Source organism: Melanotaenia boesemani, chromosome 13, assembly GCF_017639745.1.
Source record: "Melanotaenia boesemani isolate fMelBoe1 chromosome 13, fMelBoe1.pri, whole genome shotgun sequence".
NCBI classification, from domain to species: Eukaryota; Metazoa; Chordata; class Actinopteri; order Atheriniformes; family Melanotaeniidae; genus Melanotaenia; species Melanotaenia boesemani.
This window is the reverse complement of record NC_055694.1, coordinates 9,113,848-9,129,308: the sequence shown is the minus strand read 5'-3', so window position 1 is coordinate 9,129,308 and position 15,461 is coordinate 9,113,848. Positions and strand designations below refer to the sequence as shown.

The window sequence follows — 15,461 nt, the reverse complement described above, 5'->3', positions numbered from 1 at the left end:
GAAACTGTGACAGAGTGAATAATTCTTTTCAGTTTCATTCAAATGCAAATGCTTTTAAATGGATATTAATGCATCACCATCACTGCACCACAGAGGAATCAATTAATCCATTCGCAATCCTACAAAGCCTAATGCATGAAGCCATTACTGGATATTTCTGTAGGGTTTGGTCGCATCAATTCAATCCAGTGTAACTTTTCAGACATTTAATGGCAGAAAAAACAATGAGGACAAGAAGATGAGAAAGCTAGAAAGATGGAGAAAGTGCTGGAATGAGATAACACAGATGCTACACAAAAGTGCAAACAGAAGTTTTGTGTTCTGCCTGCTGTTAAACTTTTAGATTAAAAAGCTAGATCCTTCCAAAGAAGTTATTGCTTCTTTGGAGATGCCCTATCAAAGGGAATTCACTTCTGTAGCTGGATGCATAAAAAGCTAGTTTCAGACAAAGAGGGGCCTCTGCAGAAAACACCCCTGGCTGAATCTGTCATGGCCAACAAAGGCTTTGCACAGAAGAAGACAACAGGGGAAAAGGAGCCGTTTCATTTCAACAAGTATTACTTGTCAGCACCGGTGACCGGGGAGCTGCAAGGCTGCGCAGAGTTCGTTTGGTCTGGGACGTTTGCTTCACAAGTCGATAAAAAAGCATCTAATTGGTTTCGGTGGAGGCTCGTCTTTGCCGTGCAACTTGAACACAACCCAATCAGTGCCGGTATTGATCCACTTCTAAAGCGAGCCTGCAGGATAGATTGTCATGACGATGGACTGCGTGGCAAAGTAAATGCAGTTTAATTAGTCATCTCAACTAAACACCTGGCTTTAGCGGATGTGTCACTTTTCAGCTAATGTCTATGCTTTAAGAAACATTAAACATGCTAATTTTTTACATTGTAAGATTAAAAAAGGTGATATGGTCACATCTGGATGTCAGAGGAGGGATTTTAGACAGTGGTTGAAGATTTGTTAGCTACTAATGAAATCTGATCTCTTCCTGCTTACATGCTATGATGCTATGACTATGCTATGATGTCAGCTTGTGACTACAGTCAAATAGCTTTCTGATTCAGTTATTTGTGTCTGTGTTTGTGGGAAAATTGGATTTAGAGAGTTTTGCCCCAAGCAAAGATCCTATCTCTGCAGACAAACAATGGACATCTGCTTCATAACAAAAATGCTAAGAATATCCACAATAAAGCCTAACAAGGACAAAATGAATAAGAAGTTTTGATTTTTCCCTGTAAGATTTGCACATGTAACACTACATAGCTGACTAAAGGAGTTGCAAATGCAGTGTTGAGATGTCAAATTGTTTTTTTAAATTTTGTTTCTTGTGAATCAAAATTAAACTAGAAGTTATACCGGAGGCTTTTTCAATTACATTCAGCATACAGGCTGTGCATCAAAAGCACACAGGTCTATAGAGACCTTCTAGCATCATCTGAATAAAACAAGATAGCTATCATCCCTCTCGACAACATCCGATGGGTCACAGCTCGTGGACAAAATGGGGTCCAGCTTGAAATCCGGGGATTATAGGTTAAAATGAGGCATTTACTCCTCTGGTTTGGCTTGTTGTCAACATCCCATTTTTTATTTTAGCCTAATTTGTTTTTTTTTACTGTTTTATTGATCAGCTGTTGTTCATGTTTTGTGTGTGTGTTTTTTATGCATATGCAGGCCTCTAGATCTGGCTTGTATTTATTTTCATGGTATTATATAGCCTAGATGTGACAAAATAAACTTCTTTTATGATAAAAATGTGCCACGTTTTTCTTGACAAACACATGACAACTGAATGACTGATGGCATAGAATGGGCTAGAAATCTATGGTCTTTTATTATGTTTTGAAGAAGGTGTGTACTGGGCCTCTAGACACACAAGATGTTTGTGTCATTTTTAAGTTATGTACCAGCTCAGCCAACCAGCTGGGTCCCTCATTCTCTCCTCCATCAGTCCTCATTAGAGACAAAAGCAACACAGCTAACTCAGAGTGGCACTGCGCACTGTGTTCTATATTAATTTGTTGGCCTGGCAACAGCATCCCATAGATCAATGAGATGCTTGTCTGTTCTGGATAGGTAGATGGGAACCAGCTGCTTCTTTCACAACCCACTCGAAGTGAGAGATCAAGACAGTGTCGACTGCATATTGCAGAGTAAGTAACTTAAATAGTTGGTAAAGCTAGTAAACAACTGTGGATAAAATAGAGACACTAACAACACTGAATTAAGCACTAATTATTGGCATGTTATTTAAAATGCGATCCAAATCTAGCTGCAGCTGCTCTAACATCAGCATTTCAGCTTGCTGAACTCTAGATGAAGCATATGGGATCTAATCAAGGCAAACATTAATGCAAAGCAACACAGTCCTGAGATTTAACAGACTGTAAAAGACATGAGAAAAAAAAATGAAAACTGATGGAAAAAATGACAAAAGTTCCAACCTAAAACACTGAAGAGAATTACAAAGAAACACACTTTGCATTCAATATATCCCACAACACAAATCAGGAAATAAGACCAACGGCATAGAGGAGACACTATATTATGAAAGAATGAAGAGCTCACCATGAAGTGCAGGTCGTCAAACCCATTCAGCAGCAGTTTGCTCTCGTACTGCGGCAGCCCCACATGCTCCAGCCAGTCTCCCACAGGCTGGTCCAGCAGCCGGCCTGCAGCACCTGCTGACAGGGGAAAGCGCTTCAGGAGTGAGAAACCTTTCAGACGGTAGCAGCGGCACTCTGAGGACGAGATGTGGCATTGCCACATCATTCTCGGCCAGCACAGCCGAGTGCACCGGCAACAAGAGGCTGAAGGAGACAGTGTAATCCGTGGACAGGGCGTCAGCTCCCGCAAGGCTGCGGTGGCCGAACCACAGTTACCCAAGAAATCTTAAATTGCCCCTGGAGCAGGGGTCAAAGGAGGTGATGAAAGGGATATGAGCTGGTGGACTACCAGCAGATATCTACAAAATTCTTAGTTATAGTTTGGCAGAAACATGCCACCAACAGATTTACAATCAACACCCTGCATGACTAATGAAAATTCACCAAAATGAATTTAAAAGAGTTCATAAAGCTCCAACTATGAAACAAAACTCAGAGGTCAGAGAGGTGAGTAAAAGTTCAGAACTTTGAAGAAGTTATTCCAGCGAAGGTGACTTGTTTCAAATAAGTGGAGACGTGATGTTAACAAGAAAAGAAGCAACGCAGACAGAAAGAAAGCGAGAGGGGACTGTAGCAGACCTGTGACATGACTGCAAAGAGCTGAGATTGATCACAAAGCAACGCTACACTGACAGCGGTCAGCAGCCTGAGAGGAGAGCAGCAACCCTGAACAAAGACAGATGACTGCCTCTGCTCCTGTAAACATCTTACTGATACGTGCTTCCTCTTTCAGCACAATTTACTTGCTTCTCAACACTTATGTAGAAAATGCCCATCTAAAAGTTTCCCTTCATCTTGTCAGTCTCTCTCTTATCTGCTCAACCTGCAGTAGAACCAACCCTGTTCCAGATGAGAGTCCCACAGCAACAACTCCATCTGGTCGCCCCAGAAGTTTGGAAATTTGTCAAAGAAGAAGTAAAAAACAATCCAGATGGGGAGTGAGAATCCAGTCAGCCACTTTAAAGAGCACTTTTAGATACAGCTTGCTCCCGGAAGTAACTCTACTGCAGACAAGAGAGCTAAAACAGTCGTGATGCAGTCAGCAGCAGCGTTTTTCCTACCAAAAACATCATTTTAATCCTTCACCACCTGATCAAGGATGCCGAAGTGCAGTCCTCCTATTGTCCTGCCTGTTCACAGTTCTGCTGCCTGATTCCCCTCTCCTCCCTCTCTTCTCTCCCTCTCTACACTCGTTGCATGCACTCCCCCCCCCCTCTCTGTCTGAAACACTGCAGGTGGCTGCTCTTTGTCAGTCCAAGCTACCACCTCCTTAACCCTCAATTACTTGCATTTGCTTTTAGGTTTCTGTAACATTTGCATCTCAGACCCCTCTGTGGCTTTTGGCATTTTTAAGGGTTTGTATCTCCCTCTTCCTCTATTCCTTCCCCTAAGATACAGAAGTTCATTAGTAAAGAGATAAAAACGCAAGAACACTGCAGGCTTGGAGCCAATCAAATCCAGGCATCACTGGCAAACACTGGAGTAATCGAAGAGGAGGGGGGTAAAGTGACGTGGCTGCTCATGTACTTTCTCTCCAGTGACTACCTTGAAGACCTCCTGACAGCTGCTTCTGTCGGCCAGGCAGCTAAAAGTGAGGCTCATTTATACAGAGCAATGGATTCAGCATTGCATCAAACAGATGCTGCCTATGAAGGGGCACTAACTACATTACTGCAGTAGTGTCAGCTTTCCCCACGACTATAGAGCCAAACACCCCTCCCCACTCGACATAAGTAGTATTTAATATTTAAACAGTCCACTCTAGTGCAAGGAATAACAAAGCAGAGGGTTAGAATAAGAAGTGTGTGTGGAGAAACTAAAGTGTAAATATATTTCAAGGCAGCAGAGCCACGTGAAGGTGAATGTTAAACTATGTAAGAGGGGAATGTTGAAGGAAAGAAGTCTATTATTTGAGCTGTTGCTAACGTCTTTGACTACCATCCATCAACACCGATGACATGATCTGAAAAGCAAAAAGAATCACAGGAGGGCCAATGATGCCATCAAATGTCCCTCAGACTCTTTGGGCTATGCTACAAAGAAATTAGAAGGCAAATCTAAAAAAAAAAAAAACGATTTATAAGAAAGATTTAGTCCTTAATGTTTAGCAGACATTTTCAAGTACAGTGCTCAGCCTTACTTTACATGTACCATGCACTCTGGATCGACGATGACGTAAGAAGTCCAAGCAGTAAAGATATCAATTTAGTCTTTACAGCTTTCCCAAATAACATTAGGAGCAATATCAGCTTCCCAAAGACCCACAGCTGTGCTAACTGAAAAGAAATCCTGTGTTGATCTATATTTAGTTTCAAATTGAGACTGAATAGAAGTCCTATATAACGGCTTCCCTTAATTTATTGCAAAATAAACTGAAATGACCGACTGCAACCGAAAGGATTTTCTCTATTACTGTAAAACAAAATCATTTTACATCTTTCAAAAATGTCACAAACACGTCCCGTTATTCTGGCTTCCTTTCTTGAGGAAACTTGGGAAGAAACTAAAATAACTGTTTAAAAAGTCCTGAATTAAACACACACAGCAGCACGTAAGGCTGGTGGAGGGGTTTCAATCAATGCATTCTGATGCAGTTTTCTAAACTTGAAGGGCTGCAAGAAATGAATCATGCTGCAGTCATGCCATTTCCTACAGAGTTTATTACCCAGTTTACGGCTCTGCCCTCAAACTCCCAGCTTTCATCCATAATTCATTTTTCAATTTAGAACAATGCATTCAACTTCCAGGCATAAAGCTAACCACCGTTTTACAGCATGTTGAGATAATGATAGTCATACTCTACCTGGTGTAGCGTATTGCTGATCTCTGGAAAAATCGATGCCGGCTCCAATCAGTGTCATGATCTTCTCGATCTGAGGACAGGAGCAGACAGAAATAAGAGCCTGGAAGAGCCATCAGTGTTAGTCCTCCACCTGTTAGCAACACTGATAAAGAAAAACGCCCCCATGCTTTCAACACTAGGGTCATTCCTTTTCAACTCAACCAACCCTTCAAGTCTGTGCCACAAATATTACTGAGAAAAATTATGCAAACATTTCTTTTGAGCTTGAGGGTTCTGCAAAAGTTAGAAGCTTCTTGCAAACTAATTATGATTCAGTGCAATCGGGTGTAGAATTAAATGTCTTAAATGGTCATATTGTATGTTTTGTCTTTTTGTATGGACCCCAGGAAGACTAGCTCGTCCCACTTTGGAGACAGCTAATGGGGAGCTTTTAAACAATAAACAATAATCTTGATGCTAATTTTCCAGAAAGGATTCATTTAAAATGATTTGGAAAATTACTACTATCCACTGCAGATATAAAATATGTTCCATAATTCTACATAAGTTTAACAAATTCATGACCAAAATGTATTTGGAGAAGCACTTAAGGATATATGAACCTAAGATAAGCTTCTACATGATTTTCTTTAAAAAAAAAATTAACGGCATAAAGAATGTTAGGTGAGTGAGTTAAGTATGGAATGACTAAACAACCAAAAAGTTAAAGTTACAGTAAAAACTAATAAAACCCTTCATTGCAGTGGCTTAATCTCCATCCTGGAGAAGGTAATATGAGGCTGGAGCCTTCTGTAACTGGACTAAACCTTTAGTAGATTTTCTCTGGAATAACATATAGACACAGACAACCACTCACACACTCAAACACACACACAAAAACACATAAACAAACACATCCAGTCCAGAATCATCTGCTGACATACCATGCATGTTATTAGACAAAGAGGAATCATAAGCACTCCCCAAAAAAACCACATAGAAACATAGAAAACATGCAACAAAAAAAAAAAGAAAATTTGTGTTATTTCCAATCACAGTAAAATAATCACTGATACTTTTTCATATTTGCAGTGTTGTTGCTACGAGGCTGCAGGTAGTTGTACATCAGCTGCAGACTGCAGGCTAAAATTGTTTCAGTATTTGTGACATTTCTTTCAATACACCTTTTGAGCTCTTAAAACAGAGCACAGACTAAATTAAATGCACAGAGAGACTAAGAAGCATAAGTATTAGAAACCCCTGAGAGGACCTGGACACCCAGTTTGCTTGCAATAATGTCATGCATCACAACAGAATGCATGCAAACAACACTACTGTGTCTTTTGATTTATACAAACAGAATGCTGGTATTTACTTTTAGTGCATTTATAGGGGGGGGGAAACTATAATTCACCTCTCACAGTCCTGAGCGGGATGTGCATGAACATTAGGTGTGAATAAAAGCAAAAGGAAGAGACTGACAGGGCTGTGGTCAGCCTGCCAAGTTACTGTCATGTCACTTCCATGTGAGAACAAGACCACATTAGAGAAACTGGAGTGAATAGGTACCTTTTTGTGACTCATTTTTTTCTCTCAAAGTTTGCAGCCTCTGGAGCACAAGTCTTGGCTGCAGCTCGAACAACCCACAGACGAGTCCCCATTAGTATAATTATATATGCAATAAAGCGGTGGGAGAAGACCGAAGTCTACAGTTGTTCATCATTGACTGAGATGTGGAAGTCAGAGGAACAGAAAGAGAGAGAAAGAATTTTAACTTTGAGGAAGGATACATCCATTTTAATTTGCTGCTGTCAGGATGGATATCTCATCATAAAGTGAAGCGCCTGGGCTTGCTCAGAAGAAGAAATGAATAATCACAAAGATTATTTCATTTCAAAAAGATTCATGAAGCCTGAAAGGATCCCATCTACCTCTACAAAGAACGCTCCCAGAAAAAGACAGAGCCAAAACCCCCCCAAAAAAAGAGGACCAGCAGGTATTCATACAAAGACGGGCATCTTACGCTGTCAAAGGAATTAGATCTTCCTTGTTTCGAAGCGGGAGTCGATTGTGTCTGCCAAGACAGAATTTTAGGTTTTGTTTTGACTTCAGTTCAACACAGACATTGTCAGCTATTCTCAGAGAGGGTTATTAAAATCAACTAGTTTTATAGGAATAAAATACCCAGCAAAGCTGATTGTGAAAACCTTAAACTTAATGCAACCAAATGGCAATTTCAAAAAGTAGTTTTGAGTAGACCAATAAATATTTAGATTTTTAGAAGATAAAAAACTAAATAGCAATCAGAATACAAAAAAATCCTAGATACACTTCCCGTATCATGTTCAATACACATTTACCGTCCATTTTCAAGAGCTCAGAAAACAGTTATTTTCTTCAAGTGTGACTCATTAAAATATGTGACTATGTATTAATTTTTACTCTTGTTGCTGAGATTATTACGTATTGATTACTACCCAAGTTCAACCATCCATCACATGTTTCTTGTAAATATTTGTTGCACGTCTGTTTAACAGTAAGACTAGTAGACTTTGGTTTGATCATAAATAGCCGAGATGATGTGCAGAATTCTGCAAAGCAACATAGTCTTGTCACCGCGTTTGTATCATGATATGAGAGGGCAACAAATCTCAACAAAATGTCAAACTATTCATCATTATTATATATTTATTTACAAAAATATCCTGCTTAAAGGCTAATAACAGGAAATTTGTTATCCCACAACATCTTAAAATCCTAAATCCAAAAATTTTTAACTAAAATAGTTTTTTATGGATAAAAGACTTGTTGTGGACCAACTATTTTATTGGACCCTTGCCGATGTAACAGGGCTGTTTGTGTTGCATTATTATCCACTACTGGAGTACAATATGGCTTCAATAGTACAGTGCATACTTTTGCATTTGTTACTGATCTGAAATTAGAGTTTACTGAATTTAACTTGTGACTGTAGCCTGGAATGGTATACACGATTCAGTTCTCAAGAATCTTAGCTTTCCAATTGTGTGTAGCATGTGTAAGTACTTAGAAGGGAGACTGAGTAAAATACATATTTATTTGTCTTCCACTCACAGGTCATCTGGTACCAACGGGTTAAGTTACTGCAACACAGCAGATGACATTTTTTGTCTAAATCCAGAAGTGAAATTTATAATTATCCGTGAATTTTAAGATGCCAATCCTTTATCCATTTTTATTCTAAATTCTAAGCTTGTTGTGATCACAACACTCTCATAATAACCTGAATTATTTTACACAAGCCAATTAGAAGCTGCAGATGAGCGCTGACATCAGGGGTCCAATCTGTAAAATCACACAAACAGAGCAGCCACAACTCTCGAGTTAATGAGGACAAGGCAATGCTCAGGCCTCATAAAATGCCCTGTGGCTGCACTGAAAGGAGGATAATGCTCCTGTTGGAGGCATCACTCTTCAGCAACGAGCAAAAAGGGGGACAAGAAGGAGCTGTGATCTCACTCTGTGCAATAGCTTGAGTAGAAGTTTGAGCCTTTGCCTCTGAGGAGATGAGACATGCCGGTGTACTTTTCAACACTGAAGCAGTGGTTTTGATATTCTCTTTGCTGTTCAACAACCACCTCCATGAGTCTCAAACTGCTGTGGGAAAGGGGGAAATAAATGCTAATGATTGGTAATAAAAACCCTCACACTGTTGCACAAGTTTACAAGTACACACAGGTGCATTCTGTCTCGGAGTATCGGCTCCGCTTGCACAGTATAATGGAAAAGGGAATGTTAGCCGGTCCAATGAGATTCAGAGGCAGCTACCGTGAAAGGCAGGTGTGATGTAGTGTTGGAGCTGGGTAAATATATCCTTATCAAGGGATATGACCCAGTAATTTCCTCAACATAAATGACATCCTTTAAAAAGAAAAAAAAGTGGCTCTAAATTTCGTGGTTGAGGACTAAGATGCTCAGAGAGATGAGGATTAATAGAGAGCAGAGAGTGGAGTGTGTTTTTGTGTTCCAGGACTGAATCAATACAGAGAGCTAAAATGGAAGCATCCATTGTTACTTGGACTCAGTGTGAGCAGCGATATATAAAGAGCCGGGTCAGAAGTCACCAACGAGGCAGAGGTCAACAGCTGAGGAGCTGGTGGTGATGAGAGATGGTCAGAGGGAGATTAAACCCATTTATCATGCCTCTCACAGCAGGCCTGCTGCACTGGGATGACGGAGCAGAATAACTTTATTGCTATAAATCTGGGACTTCAAACTATCTTTTCATTAGCGGCCTTGAGAATCTTAAACAACAAGCAAATAAAAGCCAGAAAGGCGATGGTGGGAGAGCTAAAGACGCCTGGCACAGTGTGTTTGGCTGAAGAGAGCATGCCTGGATCACCGACCTTACTTTGGCAAGCTGGCAGCAAAACAAGGGCTGGCTGAAAACTATGAACTACGGCATCAAGGGGAACACAAACACTTTCTGTAGAGGGTGCCAACACATCGGACAAAGCACTGTCAGCAGGCACCTTTACATCTTCCTGAAATAGACCAATGTCAATGCTTGCATTTCTAGGAATAGCCAGCAAAAACATTGTAAACTTGTCCCCAAAGGATCCCAAGAAGTGAAAATTCTTCATCCAGCTCAGAGCAGATGGGAGCACACCCACACACACACACACACACCATCCTCCACCTCCAGTGACTTAAGTGGTAGCTGCATGTCTCGGTCACCTGTGGTTCTCCTGTGTTTAGCCCTCTACTGGGGATTAAAGAAAAGATTTCCCCTGCTGGGTGCACCAGAGCTCCCTCACACACACAGAGTGTGGTTTGATCTCAGTGGGTCAGGCACACAAGACTTCTCCTAACTAAACAGCAAGGTCACAGAAATAAAATGCAGTGCCAAACTAGGGACAAGCTATGACACCTCAGCACATGAGAGCAAAGAACGACAAGGGCATGATGAGTTTACAATGCCATGGCGGATGAATCTTTCAAAGAAAAGGCAGCAAAAGCAGAAGAACATGTAAGAAAGGCTTAAGCTTTGGCCCAATCCTGCTGCTTAGTAGATTAAAAGGTTTAAAAGGAAACATTTACAAATTGCAGTCCATTCAAAGTAGGTGGACAAGATTGTTAATTGTCCGGCACATCGGCTGCCTAGTAAGGGAATAAATACTCACAAATGCCGGTTTCATAGTGGCTACTGGATCTGTGGAGCGCAAATCGAAAATTTAAAAGTAGACTGGAGAAGCAGATCGTGGCCCTCTTCTTCGGTCTCTGTCTGGAGCTCTCTGTTTCCTTTTCTCTGGGAGCGTTGGCCCACACAATGTGCCCCCCCTGGATTGTCATCTCCAGTCTGATTGCAAGGACCAACCAGCATTAGCATGCGCTCTACACACCAGCACACACTCACAAAAAACACACACACTCAGAGCTCCTTAAATGGAGAGATGCATAGGCCAAGACCTCATGCAAGTCAAATCTGTCTGTCTTAAAACCAGAAGGAGTGTATCTAAGTGTGTATGTGCATGTGGCTAAAAAGGAGGAGGAGAAGAAGGACAGATACAGAAAAGAAAAAAAAAAAGAGGGTGTGAGAACCAGAATATTTAGCAAACCAGATTAACCGAAGAAAAAGACATGTGAATGCACTCGGGGGTGGGTTTGGCAGTGTCCTGGGACCTGCTGGCCAAATGCTGTCAAATAGCTTATTAGAGCGCCAGACAGATGGATGTCACGGCAACTCAAGGACATACTGTAGACGGAGTAATAAGTGCTGAAGTGAGGGAAGAATATAGGATGTTTGAGGGGAGAAAAATAAAAAAAATTCAGGACACTCCAAGCACCATCAAAGAGAGTGCAGCAAAGGCTACTCCCAATCAAACTTTAACTACTTTCCTCACACACTCCACTCATGTAATAAGCACTTTAAAACCGGGGTGTGAATATTTCTATTTCAAGCCAGTGTGTAGGCTCAAAAGAAGGAAGATTCAAGCCTCCTGCTTTTTGTTTTTAGCACACAACTTGCATGCATCTGAATCACTAAAACAAACATGTAAACGTAATCAAATCACTAAGAGTTGATTTAATTTGAAATGTTCTTAAAAACATAACAATGGTGGTATCTTTGCTACCAGAAAGGAGAGTATTAACTACTGTAGCTCGCTTCTTCAAAGCATCCTCTGAGAGGCAGCAGGCTTAAAGTTTGTACGTCGCAGCTTAAGGCTTGTACATTTCAAATTCACCCTTCCTGCCATGCATAAATGTGAGATCTATTGGTCTAGCTGACAGCCTGCTTCACACACAAATATAGTCTCTGCACTGTGAACAGAGCATGTCAAAGAGGCTGCACATACACAAGATCCATCGCAGGAAGAACTCAGCCTCCTTTTTGGGAGTTTTTCAGACGCATTTTATTCAGCAGGAGCAGCACAGACAGTCCGAACAGAATCACACATTAATTGCTCAACAGCATTGTTATTGTAATCCCAAAATGATTCAGACGTGTTGCAGAATCACCGATGAGTGGACAAAATGCACCCCCATGGGAGGAATGAATAATTAAAGATCAAGTGTGGTGCTCCCTGCCAGCAGCCTACTTTAAGATCTTATACTCGCCTTCAGGCATTCAGGAGAACCTAAAAGCTGGAAAGTTCATTTGGTAACATACACTCGTATGAGTGCACACAGCAAATGAGGACATTGCCTCAAGTGTCTCTCCCATTCTGATAAAATCTCTCCTTCAGTTAGAAGCCAATAACACAACCTGCTCTCCTGCCACAAGGGAAACATGTCAGAGCAAAAGGACATCGATACCTTCTGCGTTGGCTCCTCCTCTAACACAGACCAGTTCTCTTGCTTGGTCTGTTTACTTCATGTGTGCAGAAGCACCAGAGAAAACACAACAACAGCTCCAAGATTATTACAGGCCACGGAGGGTTTTTGGGAGGAGCAACAGTCTCCAATAACCAAGTAATGACATGGCTGCCTTAATCCTGTCACGCTCTCAGAGGGCCGTCCCTTCTGCGCGGCGCAGGGAGCAGAGGTGTTCATGAAACTGAATAATTAGATTGTATGGTGCCCTGTCAGAGAGCATGCACTTCCAGGGGGAGTTTAAAGGTTAAAGTGAACAAAACCCATCACATTTTTTAAACTGTTGAGCAACTGTGCATCCATTTTACTCAGCTGCATCAGTAAATAGATTTTAATTTGTTCAGTCAAGCTATTTAAATCCAGGGTGGAGCTGAAAACTCCTCTAATAACAATTAAAACTGCTATGAAGACAGTTAATCACTGTGGCACTATGGCATTTCTACAGCAGCCCAGACAGGACAAACCAAGAATTTGTTTCCAATCATTTTTCATGGACACAATAGCTTTTCTAACAGAGGAGAGGGATGATGTGTGGCGGAGTTCAGCTGGTTGCAATCTGCAATTTCACAGCTAGATGTCATGAAATCTTACAGGCTGCTGATTCAATACAATGGGCGTGAATAGATGGTGGCCGTTAGCGTCCAAAATTCTTCCAGACAAAAACATGTTTTTATCTGCGAGTGGATCCAGTGGCCTCAGGTGCAGCACTGACTGCACTACAGGTAAATATTTCATTATCGTGTGCATACAGTATGTACTGCCTTCCTTTATGTGCTTTGTAAGACTTTACTTATCCCAAATGGTACTATGGCACCTATCAAAAGCTCAGAGGGTTCTCACTTCACACACAGAGTTGTTTGTCTATTCAGAGACACCATAGTAAAAATGTTGGTACAAATATGGCAGCTACCATGTATGTGAACCCACAGCAAGTAGATAAAAACAGCTCATTCTAAAAGAATAAAAACATAACAGCTATTTTAGTAAAGTCATTAGATACCAAAAGGATTTTGAATGAAATATTACATTTTCCTGTCATTGACCTTTGATTTTGTTACACTGTGTTCCTTCAAAAGGTATTTGTCTTTACATAATTCTTCATTTAGTGTTTGCATTTACAGTAAATATTCTGGAGATGACAGATTTGTTTATATTAAAATGATATAGCAAAGGCTAGAGAGGTGTTCCTGTAAAAGGCTTCATCCTTCTGAGAGGTACTAAAGCTGGAAATGTTGATGGGAATATTTCCAGGCAGAGCAAACACCAGATCAAACTGCTGTCATGCATAATTGTGCAACAAAGACCCTCTTCCTGACCATTATCAACATCTACCAGTGCAAAACGAAGTTCAGCTACAGCAACCCATCATCTGGCAATTTATTGCTGACAAATAATGAAGCCACACTCTCACAGAAGTGATGAGTAAATGAGCTGATTAAACACAATGTTTAAGCAGACCATAAATAGTATGATGGTACAAAAAGCTGCAACAAGACATAAATCAGCACACTACTATTAAATTATTCCATCCCTAGCAACACAAGCAGGAATATGAGCTCCTCACTGTGGAGCAAAGAAGCATCAATCCTGCCTCGGTCTATCATCTAGTTCGACATGCAAGGCATCAGAAATACAACTTGAAAGGTATCTATAGTTTTTCTGATCTCTGCAGAGACTCGTGTTTGAGTCTTTGCAAGCAGATGAGACAAGCTGAACAGAGACAGACCTGCAGCTTCCACCTTCTCTCTGAACTTCCAGTTTTAAATCTCTGTCGCTTGTCTTATTCTTGCAGCTTCTCAGTCACTTTATCCCCATTTTGTCTCCTCTAATCTCCTTTCACAGCGGCTCTATTTGGCTCTTCATCCGCATCCAGACAAAGCATTAAAGGTGCTGAATGGATGAGGGATATATTTAGTTAGGAATACCCACTGGGATAATGAACATATGCCAGGACTAGGGACAAAAATAAATAAACAAGTTTTGGAACAACTAAAATTTCCACAAAAAATTATGAAGACGTTTTTGGTAAAACTGAAAGAGATATAACAGATTTCAGAAGAGGCTATCTGTTCTAATCTATTATGGTTTTTTACAGTTTGTATAGGTGTGTTTGAAGGTTTGTGCTAAAGCTCAAAGCACACCAGTCCCCCTCAGGGGGCAACAAGTACCCTTGAGTTGACTGAACAAGTTCATTAAAGTCAACAGAGCTGTTTGATATCTTGACTTATAGTCTAAAAAGCGCAACTTTGAGAAATCACAAATTTCAGAAGAATCTCAGACAATATGCTCATACAACTAGCATGTCTTTGGCTCCGAGTCAGGCACTAATTCTGCTGTTTTATTATTTCCATGTCTGTTAAGTCATGAAAGACTTACCTCGTCCCATTCTGAAGTGAAGGAAGGAGATTTCTCAAGCCTTTTTTTGCCAGTGCTACAGTTAGAAACAGACTCGCTACGGTTTCCAAGTCCCCCTTCCTCCTCGCTAGGAGGCGACACAAGCAAGTCTGAGTCAGACTTGGAAAGGCTGCGTGCCAGCTTCAGGTCCCCAGGCGGGCGCATCCGAACGCTAGATCCTGCCCCTGAGTCCCTGTGCTCCTTGTTCACAGTTGCGTAAATTGCTTTTGGATCACAGTCTGTCAGGATGGCAGCCATACTGGGTCGGGAAGGTGTGGACGAAGCGGCTGAGGCTACCTCTTTCACTTTGGTAGATTTTTTCACTTCTGGTTGGCCCTGGCTGGGTGGTGGGACACCTGGAAGCCTGAAGGCGTCCTCACGGCAGTCGATGACTGGAGAAGATCCGTGCAGGAGGCCGGTGAACTGCTCCGGGACACCCGCTCCCTGATCCGGGCTGAGCTGGGAGTTATCTGGACAAAGAAAAGAAGAGGAGTGAAAAGTCAGCTGAGAAAGAAAGTAGCTTTGAGGGGCTGGAAATAGGACTTCCATCAGAGGGGCAGATCCTTAGAGCAAGGCTAATAAGAAACCACCCACACATGCCCTGAAACAAATCTGCAATTGTTTCCTACCAGAAGTGACGGAGAGAAGAAGAGGGAGAGAAGAGACAGAGCAAAGGAAAGGGCGTTTGTTGGCTGGAGAAATAGTTGAATTCCAGAACCAGCTTGCAGCCGTCTGACGACTATCTGCTGGTTCCTGTGTTTTGT

At 41.4% G+C, this 15,461-nt stretch overlaps 1 protein-coding gene across 6 annotated transcripts in view; it reads right to left on the bottom strand.

Annotated features, from left to right (window-relative positions):
* Nucleotides 1-15,461, bottom strand: part of LOC121651709 (ankyrin repeat and SAM domain-containing protein 1A-like) — a 59,423-nt gene that overhangs the window by 10,809 nt on the left and 33,153 nt on the right. For 2 of the 6 annotated variants that reach the window (XM_042004095.1, XM_042004091.1), the window contains exons 14-17: nucleotides 14,680-15,167; nucleotides 7,475-7,525; nucleotides 5,473-5,542; nucleotides 2,572-2,687 (exon numbers count right to left, since the gene is read on the bottom strand). In XM_042004095.1, coding sequence (XP_041860029.1) covers nucleotides 2,572-2,687; nucleotides 5,473-5,542; nucleotides 7,475-7,525; nucleotides 14,680-15,167 — 725 coding nt within the window. Of the gene's footprint in view, nucleotides 1-2,571; nucleotides 2,688-5,472; nucleotides 5,543-7,474; nucleotides 7,526-10,613; nucleotides 10,697-14,679; nucleotides 15,168-15,461 lie in introns of those variants that run through there. The other 4 variants (XM_042004096.1, XM_042004092.1, XM_042004093.1 and 1 more) reach the window with 4 other exon arrangements.